At 40.3% G+C, this 13,947-nt stretch overlaps 1 protein-coding gene across 1 annotated transcript in view; it reads right to left on the reverse strand.

Moving 5' to 3' along the window:
• zfpm1 (zinc finger protein, FOG family member 1) overlaps nt 1–13,947 on the reverse strand; it is a 70,021-nt gene that overhangs the window by 32,371 nt on the left and 23,703 nt on the right. The window contains exons 2-3 of the mRNA XM_049724213.2: nt 6,072–6,221; nt 168–305 (exon numbers count right to left, since the gene is read on the reverse strand). Of these exons, the coding sequence (XP_049580170.1) occupies nt 168–305; nt 6,072–6,221 (288 nt within the window). The remainder of the gene's footprint in view (nt 1–167; nt 306–6,071; nt 6,222–13,947) is intronic.

Genomic DNA, 13,947 nt, shown 5'->3' on the forward strand with positions numbered 1-13,947 from the left:
TACACCATCATTTGAACGTGATCATTTAATTGACTTCAAACTTCTTGTCCAAGAGATCTTCAAAGTTGCACATTTTAGGAGCAATGACATGAACAACAGTGAATGCCAAGGTCACTGTCAAGGACATTAAGAGCGATACTGAACTCAACGTGTGGGGCTCTACTCACCTGGACCGCTCCACTGCAACACCCCATCCTCTTCCTGCCCTTCATCTTCCTCTTTCCCACCACTGCGTGGCAGACGTTGCTCATCCCCATCTTCGTCTGCCTCATCCGGGTCTCCATGAATGTCCCGTGTCCTCGGATCTAGATACAAGACGCATCGAGTCGTTAGTGAGAATTCCTTTGAGCTTCAGACTAAATAAACCATTCATAATAACTGGCTTTCAAATCTGGACAGTCATCGACCTAATCTGGTGTGTGTTTGCAAACTCTGGATATTTGCCCGTGTGATGTGTGTGAATGTGTCTGGGCAGTGGCTGTTCCTGTCTGTTGATCAAAGGCTGCTGTGAAATGACTACCTGAGCTGTGTAACACAACACCTCGCCGCACAGAAACGGGCCCTTTCATTCCGTCTACAACTCTGGAGAATCAGAGATGATGCGTTCACTCTTCCTGCTTTCACCTCCCTCATTTTGAGGCTACAATATTTCCACTTGTCTTCTGCCAGTATCTCATTATTTGTTTTTATCGTTAGCCACCACTCTCTCGATCCCTCTGCGAAATGTGAGAGTGTAGAGGAACGGGGGATGTTCCAGGTTTGCTTTTTTTTTTTTTTTTTTCCGCTTTACCGCTAGCTTACCCTTGCTCTGTCACATTTAGCAAAAATTGAGGCTACCAGTGTATTTCCAATCAACGCTGATATAGATGCCATTGATCAAGCTGATTACAGTGATCAAAGAGATCCTTGTGTAGTTTGGCACATGTGTGTGTGTGCGTGCATGGGCTTCACGTGTGTGGTAATGCAAAGTGTTCATCCATGCATGTGTATTCGTGACCTTTGCCTGTGGAGCTGTTATCAGTCTGTTTATCAAACGGTCACGTCCCCTCCCTATTAGCACAACTCGTGATTAGTCAAGATTAGATCGATATATAGTTACATCATCTCAGACTATCTGAGTAAAGATCACTCTTTTCTTGTTCAAGAAGTCTTGCATCATATTCAGGACAAGGGTTGTATCAAATGAAGAAGTCTTTAATGTTTGTCTTTTTTTTTTCAAGGTGTTTCCTTTCTAAATCGACACCACCTGCCATCTTTATGGCCTTAATAGTCTTTATTGTATGCAACAGCATGCTAAACCATCGCTTTTTTTTGGTGCCAAAGTACAGAATGAATAAATACTGGGGCTGAATTCTTAACGTGAGGCTCGAAGACTTGTTTTGTTACTATCCATCAATTGACCCAAAAAAATAAATAATACACGAGGATGAGTACCTGTAACTAAAAATTTAGCCACTTTAACCTCGGCATGCTTTTTTTAGCCTCCAACAATTTAGCTTAGACTGCACAAAGGCCGTGTTTACCCTAACACTGCCACTTTGATAAAGAGCAATCGCGTCCAATCAATAGCCACCATAAAAGGCCAGATGACCACGAGGCACACCCAACATTAATAATGTAACCATTGAAAGATCTGATCAAATAAAGCAACATTCCCACTCTCACACTCATACACGCACATCAAATCATCCGACGGCTACCACTTTACGTAGCAACATACTGTACGACAACAAAGGACAATGCAAACACAAGCACACACACACACACAAATACCCCCACCCGTCTAAATAGTGCCATTATTTTCAGCTATAAATCACATTGAATGGCACATTGATTTTATCCCGCGGGGGATGAAGCGTGGGAGGGGAGCTGGAGACACAGTTATTGCATTTAATATTATCAATATTATCTCCCATATCATCTCAGACAGGGAGGCAGGTATCGGGAGGAGTCGACAGACACTTCTCTGCCAAAACCCTCCCTCCCCCAGTCTCAAGACAGTCTCCATCAATCTGATAAGCTCAACTTCCCCTGTCAAACTGGCAGGGCAAAGTCATCCAACAATCTCACCTCCTAACTCATTTCTATAATTCTTTTTTTGGCTTTCATTCTGCCCCTCTGTGTAGTTCTTGCTTCTTGCATATGCTGTCATGGCTGGACACAGGGTGACAAAAACTAGATGTGACCTTGCAATTGATATGTGGTGGAATCTTTGCAGGAGTTGCATCAAAGTGTGGACTGGTATTATTTATCCACAAACTCACAATCTAATAAAAACAATCAATGAAACAAAGAGCGAAATCACATCGAGGAAAAGCGTTTCATAAGCATGTCCTAAAAAGATAATTTAGCATTTTTATACTAGCTATTATTTCAATAAAGTCGGCTTCTGTTTTTTTAAATAACACTTCTGGCCTTGTCCAGTCCATCACTTTAGGGAAAACAGTTCAAATATTAAAAACAGCAATAAAAACAAGTTTGGAAAATAATTGTGTGTTTTTTCTTCTTAGTATTTAGATGATTCACTGTTTACTGCTTGTAGGTAGAATGTAAATCATATATACAAAAAAAAAAAAAAAAGATACATTTGCGTCTGGCGAATCACTAACATATTATGGAGAAAAAAAAGAATCAACTATCTAGTGCACACACAGTTTTAAACAAAGGGCACTCATGCATCCGGTCTCTTGAGGCCAAGGTGTAGCAGAAGAGAATATACAAGCCCAAACATTCCCAATTGGAGTATAGCCAAGCACCGTATCTTGAATTTCTCTCTTAACTCTCTGCTGGCTATAAAGCCATAAAATGGTTTTGGATAAAACACAAAGGAAATTACGGTACTTAAAAAAAAAGAAAAAAAGAAAAACAGGCGGTGGTTTGCTCATTGTAGTTTACATGTTCGACTTGTTTCTCCCACAGTCCTTAATCACATTTGTTTCCCTGAAGTAAACATGCTAAATTGCCTTTTGGTGTGAATATGAATGGAAATGGTCATCTGTCTCAGGTCATGACTGCTGATCCGTCAAGGCAAGGGTATCAAATTATTTTTTTGTCGTGGGCCACATCGTTTCCTTCGGAGGGCCATTATGACTGTACACCTAAATAAATGTATGAACACCTCATATGATATTCACTTTAGGCTACACAACAAACTGAAAAATAACTAGTTTTCAAATCAGAGACTAGTCCAAAATGTTAAAATATCTTGAAAATGAAAATAAAATTTCTAGCAATCTCTTTTGTAAGTAAAGACAATTTGCAATTTTAGTATGAGTAAACTCCATGTGTTGCACCTGACTGTACAGAACACTGACATCATTTTTCTGCTACAGATACCCCAAGGAGACAATCACCTTATCACAAATTCCCTGGATCAATGACTACATAATCCATACTAAATGCAATGTGCGTACTTTGCCACTAGTTTGTGATGACATTTTGCTTGCACTTTTGCTGAAGAAATTGGTGGTAGGCTTGCAAAATCTTCTTTCTCTGTGGCACTGAAGTGAATGTAACTTTAAAATCTACATGCATCAATCCTAGACTGTTACATCGTATTAGTTCTGGTGGTGAATTAATACCACATCCATCCATACATCTTCTGAAACACTTCTCCTTAAAAAATGCTCAAAAATGGATGAGGTTGGCTCTAAAAAGGACATGAAAGTCAGAGGTCAAAACTGGGTCATACATAGACTAATCAGTAAGCTTTCGGCCAGGCTTCCTGTGATCTAGAAGTTTGATTACTGAAGTTTTTTGTAAAAACGGAACACGTTTGCGGCGGTTTAGAAATTCTGAGATAGAGATAGAGAGAGAGAAAGAGCGGGAGAATGTACACGAGAGTGTGTGTGCAATAATAAAAAAAATACTACAAAATGAGAAGGGTGGTAGGTAGAGAACTGAATGCATGCTTGTGTTACTGGTAGATTGTGTTTTTCTTGCTAGTTATCGGAGGCACTTATCACCTGTGTGTGTGTGTGCGTGTGTGTGTGTGTGTCAGCAATTGTCTCTCTTTTTCTCTCTTCCAGATGGCGGATAAGAGGCCTTGCCTTATTAGCCAGCGCTGGCCAGATAAAGACCTGGTATTGATCCCAGGTTGAAAGAGCAGGTTCGTCAAACATGGCTGATTTATAGAGAACTGATAATGACAGCGCTGGGAAACTGAGGAACCCTCGAGAACGGAGGAGTATATCAAGAGTGTGTGTGATGGGATGGTCCGTGTTGGGGGAGGGATAGAACAAAGATGGTAAAACAAAACAGACAAGGGCGCTTCAGTAATAACATAGTAGGAACATGTTTTTTCTTTTATATTCCATCGTTCCCATAACCTACCGCTTACTCTTTTCTTGCATGGACACACACACACATACACACACACACACACACACACACACAAACACACACACACGGACACATGCACACACAGACTTTCCTAATCTCTAATCTTGTCTCGATTAGCACCTGACAGAATTTCCATGGCTTTATCAAACCAACCGAACCAACAGACGCTTATCACTTCCAGCCCCAAAATTTCACAAGTGCAGGAATTTTTGAGATTACAAAAACACAGCTAGAGAAATCTTGAATAAGTCAAAAGAATATGACTGAACACTCTGCTATCAGACGGTACAAGCGGGAGGCATGGGATAAGAGGTGCATTGAGGGGACAGATTTACCGGTCTCTAGATTGAGCTTGAGGATTTTTTTTAGAATGTAGATAAATTTTTAAAATATGATGAGGGGGCACTTTATTGGGTACAAATTTAAGGGGAAAATCACATACAGTAAGACAATCACATGGCAGCAAGGTCAAGGCAATCGGCTGAAGCTCAAACTAAGCTTTAGAATGGAGAGGCGTGGTGAGTGTGAAATTTAGAATGGTACGGCGTTTCACATTCCTATTAAAGTGATCGATATAATCACGGTTATCAGTATTATCATAACGTTGATAAAATAAATGTAAACAAAGTAGTCTGAGTTGCAGCTAGTTTCAGAATGTTATTCAAGTGTGTTGATATTGATTCATATATTATTTAATGGATGTGTGTTACTGAGAAAACTAATTCACTTTTTAAACACCAGGTTGTTTGTGGTCTGAGTCTCAAGTTTTTCAGACGACTTATCAACAGCAGTTTAGTAAAAAAAAAAAAAAAGATTGTAGTTTATGTTTGTACTGGTGGAGTTTTGACCATATGCTGCAGTTCCAGTAGGGTTAAAGGACAACGTTCTGAAAAGAAACTATCCAGTGAGCTAGTTTTACGAAAAAGAAAACAATGGCAAAGAATCAGAGGTGACTGGTGAGGCTGGTTTGAAGTGAGAGAAATATCAAGCATTATTAATCATACATGCAGAGAGAATCATGGCCATACACAAACGCATGCAACCTTGATTGTTCTGCATGGCAGCTGCCCGGTAATAACTTGCTGGAAATGTGATGAGGACTTAGATTTTTCATATGCGCTGGTTACCAGCATGTAAAATGAAACTGTGAAAAACAACCAATGAAAACTTACGTTGCCAAGTTTCAGTAAGATTTTTTATTCACTGCCAAAATGATCTTTGTACTGGCAGGTAGGCACATAATGCTGAAAAGGAAAGCTGGCCATTGTTACTGTTTTAGTCAACTAAATGTAGACAAAAGTATATGGGAGACAAATTATTCAAGTTATTTTATAATTAATACATGTAGATTAATCAGGTTTCTAAACAACTCTTTACACATGTGACAGGTAGAGGTGTCTAAATTGAGGATACAGATTTCTAAACTGAGGATACATTATGAAAACCAAAAGTAGAGATTCCTAAACTAAAGGTCAAAATTTTCAATGATTATTTTAGTAGGTTCCAAATTTTTCAAGAATTTGTGATCAAAAAATTATAATTGTTAATTGAACATTTGTGGTGGTTGATTGTTTGATCACTACAGATCAGACGAAAAATAGAAGTTAATTTACTCACCAGTGTATTTCTCATATTTACTATTAACAATGTGTAAGATAAAATGTGTTTTAGATGTTTTTTTTAAGGTGTTGTAAATCAGCTTTATAGGCTTGTGCTGGGCATCATCTCACCTTCATTGTACGGTGGTGTGTAGGATGGTGGACTACTGCTGTCACCTTCTGCTGCTGAATCATCTAGGTCCGAGGCCTCTGCCTCCTCTCCTGAGAGGCCCAGGTTGTCAAGAGTGGTATCCTCATTCTCGTCAAGATCACCAAGGGAACCTGCAGGGCAAAGATGGAACAAACTGTAAATATAAAACTATTACAGGTTGGTGAGAAGTGAATGGATTAGGATTTTTTTTTTTTAATTGTTGTTATAAACGGTGAAATATTGCGAGAAAAGTGTCTTATACGAGGAGCAGCACAAATCAAATGCAATTTAGAGAAAGAAAGGCAAACTGTAAAGACACAAAACAAACAAATACATCCAAATTAAACCAACGGTTTAAAAAAAAAATGGTTTGAAGACAGGGACCCGTTTAATGATCTAATCCATAAGATTAATGGCAGAAGCCAAAGGGGACCTAAAGCCAAATTGCAGTATACCTAAAATTGAAGCTAAAAGAGTGATTAGTAAAGGGCTGATCTATATCAATTACAATTTCACAATCCCTACTGACCATAGTAATTATACAGTACTTTTGATCTATTTTAGCCTGTTTGAAGATTACATCCATGAAAAGGGGTGAAAAAAGCGTTTTCATTATTAATGCCCCCTCTTTAAGATTAATATATCAGCCTTCTTAAAATAGTACATTTGGAGCTCGGAACCGTCTCTTGTTTGCTGCAATTCAAGCTTCAGTTATGATTCTTGGCTTGCTGCTTGGTTGCCAGACAATATTAGTCATCGTTTTCATTTCCCTGAAAGCCTGGGTAACCATTTCATTTAAATCCAGCTGTTTTTATCCATTTCAGGGCGCTGCCATTATGCCACTTGCTGTCGACTGAAAATGACATCACAGTTGCCAGGCCTCAGGTCACAACCAACCACGGGCCAGCTCACCCATAAGCCGGGTATTTAACTAATATTTTACAAATGTAATAAATATAAGACAATATATATCTATATTTAAAAAAGTGGGGCTACCCATCCATCCATTTTGAGCTCTTGAGTAAGGCAGACATGTTTAATATAATGTGCTCCCTGTCAAGGGAGAACACCAGATGACAAAATACTAAAAAGAAGAAATGGCGTAAGGTTTTAAATTTAATTCAGAGGGAAAGCCATGATTCGCATTTGCCTCAGACAGGTTGTGAATGAATTCTAATTTGATTGTGTCAAACCAATCGAGGGATTGTTACAGAACTAAAGCCGTGACTTGGGGCGTATATATTTACAATACTGAAACAAAGGAGTCTATAATCTATACAAAGCACACAACAATGCCTGTGAATAAAGAAGCTTGTAGAAAAAGGGAGAGGCAATTTTTCTAATTCTGTTAATTTCACTTGCAAAGCAATTAAAAGCAGCCAGAGATAATGCTTGGAAACAATCGCTGCCTGACAAAGTGTTTCTGTCTTTGTAAATGAAACATCTTTAGGCTAATTTCAACTTCCACGCCTGCATGGTTCACTCTAATTTCAGATAAAAATTAACATAGCTAGATTTGGACCTTCATAAGAGAAAAAGATAGTTGAGAGGGGGGAGAAGAAAAAGATCGATCCCATACACAATATTTTTAGAATTAGGCCAATGCCGTCCAAGCGTTGCTTTATCTAGTTTTCACTATCTATGAGGACATTTTCATACAATTAATTTTGCTTTAATCATAATTGTACAAAGGGACTTCTCTGTATAAAATTCCAATTACATTTTGTGTTTCAAATGTTAAGTTTGAATTGTGATTTCTTTCCTCATTACAGCCCCAGTTTAATTAATCAATCACTGCATCACTGCTTTCGGACATTGAATGGTAAAGAGAAAGTTTCGGGTTTCTTTTTTTTTTTTTTTTTTATCCAAGGAGAAATATCTTCTCCTTGTGTCTTGGAGAGTTGGTAGAAAGGATTGTGGGAGACTGTAAGATTTAACTGGTGGATGTTCCGCTTCATTTGCCCTTTAAAGTTTAAGTTAAGGCTTTATTAATTGTTATTCTGTGATATATCCACTAGGAAAATTGGACGGAACTATTGGAGACCAACGAAAAAAAGAATTGCACAAGGCACATATGTATTATCAATTGTGCTGAACTTATCAAATAGCACTGAACTTTCCGAGTTTTGAAATAATGACGTACAATCCACAGCTCATAAAAAAAGCCTTGAGCTGCCTAATTCCCAAACTCAATGACCACAGAAAAATAAAACTTAAGCACATTGCTAAGAATGAAAGCTACACCGAAACCCTAAAATATCTAATTGACAGAAAAATGATACGATGATTAAGTAATAATAAATTCATTTCAATTTCAATTGAGAGGTTGTTTCAATTTGAAAAAGCTACAATTCAGGTAAATGATGTTGTCTAAGTGACAAAACAAAACAAACATTTCTATATGATTGCTTAAAATATTGTGATGGATTTTAAATAATCCCTGACAGGATGACAGGACATCTAGCAAAAGAAGAGGCTGCTTTAGATAAACACCCTTAAGATTAATTTAATCCATGAAACGCATGTAAATCTCTGCAAAAGTCTCTGCAAATCAAGATTTATTAATATACTTCTATAAATTTTTAGTGCAATTGTTGCATTTTTGGACAGTAACAACATATGAAGCTTTTCTATATGTTATATGAAATATTTTATTTTTCATGTCATTTAACTTTGATACTTCCTACGACAGTAAGTGTAAAATACATGCTTTTAATACATTTCAATTTTGATCCATTTTTCAATGCACATACAAAAGATCTATTAAGACGTGCATCTTCGTGCAATGTGAGGGGAAGCTGGAAAAAGCCCAGGCAGGCACGGGGAGAACATGCAAACTCCACAGAAGAAGACAGGAGCCTGAATATAAAACCCACGGCCTCTGAATTGCAATTTACAGAGAATTTAATTGGAATTAATTTTATATTAGAAGTATCTTTATTTATACTGTGACTAAACTGTATTGTTGGCGGTGTATGCTCAGTGATGATCAAGAGCATCCCTTGTTCACACATGCAATGATGGTGTGAAGGCTTGTCAAAGTTTTAAATGAAAACAAGACTTTAATGTGGTGATGAATCTAAGTCCTTGCAGACACGGAGCGGCATCAAGATGAAACCGAGAAGAGTTTTGTAGAAGAGGAGAATACTTGAGCTGCTGCTCAGGGACTGTCGCTGTCTGTCTTAGAGAGGCACGAGGAGAGGCAGAACAAAGTGATGCAGCTGATGAAGGCACCCAAGATACTGCTTTATTAACTCTCCATCCACATCAAACCTGCGGCAGGCAGCTCGGTGATTAAACACTGAGACAACACACATCAAACCTGTATGCTCAACAAGCCTGATTAAACAGACGCAAGCCTCGCCGCTCTTACGCTAATAACCCAACGCACAGCGAGAAAAAGGGAGAGTAGGGGTGTACTTGTATCAGACAATCAGAAACTTGGAAAGAAAAACATGAGGAAAGGATATTTAAAGAAAGGCAGGAGAGGGTGGGAGCATGACTTACGTGACTGGAGAGGAGCCACTTATTGATCAGTGTGAAAATTGTTCAATCAATCGTTCACATCTAACAGCTCCCTTGGGCCATGCCCTACCTGCCGCCAACTAAACCAAGCCATAAAATCAGAGAGCCCTTGAAATATAACTTATTGTAACCTTGATTTACAGGTTTAATTATTAATGGGGACACACTGGTGAGCCAAATCATTCATTTCCTTTATGAAGTAAATACAAAGACCATGAATCCCAACCTATTAAAAAAAAATGACATTTTTGGTAAAGCATTTAACTGTAAAAGATTGCCAAGAATGCAGGCGTTGATCAGATCCATCCTATTAAGTGCAATTGTTTTTTATAGTGTGAATCATAAAACAATTGCATTTATTAACTATTATTAAACCCAAGTGGCGGCACGGTAGGGCACTGGTTAGCACGTCCGCCTAACTCTTCAGAGGTTCGATTCCTCCTCCCTGTGCGGTGTTTGCATGTTCTCCCCGGTTTCTCCGGGAACTCCGGTTTCCGCCCACATTCCCAAAAACATGCATGGTAGGCCAATTGAGCACTCCAGATTGCCCGTTGTCACGTGTGGGCGCCGCCGGCCGCTCGGCCACGCCCCCCTATCACCCTGATCACCGGCACCTAGCGCTGATTCATCAGGAAGTCTATATTAGCGTGACCAGTGCAACTCCAGTTGTCAGCTTGTCTTGTCATGTCCTTGTCCGCATCGATCTTAGAAAGCTTGACTCCCCCGTTTCCCGGTGATTCGGTCCTTGTCCAGTCAGTCCTGTCCCGCTTTTGCAGCAGCAGTCATCCGCTCCAGAAGAGTCCTGTCATTTAGCCACCCACGCTCAGCGAATACTGCCTCGCCCGTCCACCGCTCCAAGACTCCATCGATCCCCTTCCCTTTCACAATAAAGTCTGGTCGCTCTGCATATGGCTGTACTGTTTGATCCTTACACCCGTGAGTGCGAGTGCGGATGGTTATTTGTCTCTGTGTGCCCTGCGATTGGTTGGCAACCGGTTCATTGTGTCCTCCGCCCACTGTCCGATGACTGCTGGGATAGGCATAGGGTCCTGTGACCCCCGTGGGGGCAAGTGGTACGGAAAATGGATGGATGGATGGATGGATGGATGGATGGATGGATGGATGGATGGATGGATGGATGGATGGATGGATGGATGGATGGATGGATGGATGGATGGATGGATGGATGGATGGATGGATGGATGGATGGATGGATGGATGGATGGACGGGCAGATGAACGGACGGGTGGATGAAGCCCAAGACATTGTACGCGTGACACTTTTTTCCTTAATGAGAGACCAAATACCTCCACGGGAATTTGAAAGTCTTAAATACCCTGAGTTCAAAAGAATTCAAGGCCTCTTTACCTTAACTGCATACATGTCTAAATGAAGAACATTCTCTCGGTCTCTATCCTTCATTCTACTTTCTGACCTGCTGTCTCCCTCATTTCTCTCCTTATCTATCTCATCGCCTCTTTTACTTTATTCCTCTTTGTGGCCCTTTTAATATCGCTTCTGCTCTTTCCCCATTCCTTATAGCACCACCCTCCTGTTCTCTCTCTCTCTCTCCCTCTCTCTCTCTCCTTCACCTCCATCTCTTCCTCCTCCTCTTATTTTTCAGCGAAAAAACGTAGTGACTGGGAGCGTCACTCTGCGGATAGCTGGGAGCCGTTGGCGGTTATCGGCTCCTGCAGACTCTCTCTCCCGGTCTGATCTGTCTCCTCTTCATTAAGCAAATACGCCGACGTGGAAATGAAAACATAATAGCTATTTGATTTCCAGCGAGATATTTTGCATATTGGTTCGGAGCTGATAGCGGAATTTCATCAAGTCGTTTTTTTTTCTCCCCTCTCTCTGTCTCTCTCCCCCACTCCCTCTCCTGCCATCACTACTGCCACTGCTTTTCCCTCCATCCCCCCGCCACCGTCTTCCCCGTCCCCCCCCCCCCCTCCCTCCCTCCCTCCATCCACACACTTTAAAAACTGCATTACTGAGATGTGCCGACTTTCAGAGAGATTTCTTTGCATTGCTGGGAAGAGGGGAAAAAAGAAATCTGGTTCCCCAGGAAGACTACTTAAACGATTAAATACCCCCCATTCTCATCTTTTTTTTTTTGCTTCTCCCTCTTTTGATAACAAGGAAGAAAATTTAAAGAATTCACAGTGCTTTAGGTTGACTGCACTAATCAGAGATAGGAGGGAGAAAATTAACTCCTTAATGAGCAGAGCTGTCTCCCTGATAAAGGTTCTGGTGAGATGGCAAAGTGGGACACTGGCTGAACCTTTGGAGAGAGACAGTAAGGGGAAGATGGAAAGTGATAGAGCTGGCCAGTGGATGGCTTGTAATCGAAACAGAATGAGTTAGACTTGACACCATGCAGAGGAACAATTAGTTTTGCTTCCTTCTCCTCTGAGGAGATATTTGCTTCTGGAGGTACGAGAGGGGGACAGGTAGTGAGATAATAGCGATAACGGCCTTATAGCATCACAGATACCCTTCGTGCATTGCCTCGGCGCCAGACGTGATGAATGGTCCGGTCGTGGAGTATATCCATGCCCCACTGAGAGAAAAACTAGTCCTGGAGAAGAGGATCAGCAGCTTCTTCACCACAGGACTACAGTATCTGATAGTCCGGTGCCTCTCACGAGAACTATTCACTGGCCCTGAACCCGAAGAAAAAAATCTCCCCGTTGCTGTGCTCCGTCTTGGAACACTATGTTGCTTCGAGCCTGATAGTAGTGTGCCGTGTTGGAGCTCCGGCAAGTCTGGTACTGAACACTGATGTAGAAAGATCAAATGCGCTGCGATGTCAAAATTATTTTGTAATTGATGAAAACTGTCTTCTTGTCTTTTTTCCCTCCAACAGTCATCCCAAAGGCTCATATTATACCACTTAACCTCAGTACACGATTACACTTTTTAGAATTAGATAAGCAGTACTTGACTAGCACCTGTAATCACTTCTGGTTCTTGGATCACCACTAGCAGATGAAAAGGGGCAATACACAAAAAAGAACTTTTTGTGAGATTTAGTGATTTCTGTGAGATTTAATGCGATTTAATGGGATGGATGGATGGATGGATGGATGGATGGATGGATGGATGGATGGATGGATGGATGGATGGATGGATGGATGGATGGATGGATGGATGGATGGATGGATGGATGGATGGATGGATGGATGGATGGATGGATGGACAGGTGGGAGGCAGGCAGGCAGGCAGGCAGGCAGGCAGGAACGAACGAACGAACGAACGAACGAACGAACTATTACAGTAGAAGTCAAGTAAACGTTTTCTTTTTTCCAATAATACGCTCTTTGTGCCCCCACTCGTCTAAATATTCTATTTGAACTAATATTGTGTTGTGTTACTGCCACCTGCTGTCAACTGAAATTGAAATCACAATGCCCACGGACTCAGCTTGCAGACATCACAGCTCACCTCTCGTCTGTATACATGTATGTATCTACATCTTACATACTATATACATGGGATTTCACTGTATTATTGCAAAGAAAATGTTTGACTTGACTTCCCCTTAAAGGGTATTTTAGTTGCCTTCATGGATCTTAAATTTGAACTACATGGCAAACATTTTGCGAGCATTTGCAACTTTGAACGAATCCTGACAAACTCGCAATTATTTGCCGCTCATGGGATTTTGCTTTGTTTGATAACTTATTATAATAATAGGTGTAACATCTTTAAAACTGCAGTTAAAGTCTTCAGCAAATCCTGTGGAAATGGTCTCTACATCTAATGAGCATGCGTCACATAACTACTGACATGTTGTTGATAACATATTCGAGATGATGCATGTCATATTTCATCACCTCTGACAGAGATTTAATCAGACTTATTCGGCTCCTATAACGTCACCTCTCTGCTCCTCAGATGATCTCTTCTTTCATCGTTGTTGCTCATTGAGTTTGGTGCATCTTGTAAAGTTTCCATCAAATAAAATAATGGTCTCCAGATTGCATTTTGAAGCAGAGTATCAAGGAAACAACATGTTTGCAATTTAATATGACATAGTCTCTAAAAAAAAAAAAAAGTATTGTACTTTGTATCGTAATGTAGAATTAAGGTGTTTCACATTCAGTAGCAAAGGCACTTTCTGTTGAGTTGGATCAAATCTTTCCTCCGGTGCTGTATTCGGTTTCAGTGTTTCTTCAGCACTTCAGACGCTCAAAAAAAAAATGTACTACTCAAAGACAACCCACTTTTATATACGCCACTCAGAATAATATGGTTGTCATCATAATACAGCAGACCTGTATAATACTGCCATGTCTGGCTATTACGCAACCCACATCAACAGAAATT

Source organism: Syngnathus scovelli, chromosome 6 (genome assembly GCF_024217435.2).
Source record: "Syngnathus scovelli strain Florida chromosome 6, RoL_Ssco_1.2, whole genome shotgun sequence".
In the NCBI taxonomy this organism is placed as follows: Eukaryota; Metazoa; Chordata; class Actinopteri; order Syngnathiformes; family Syngnathidae; genus Syngnathus; species Syngnathus scovelli.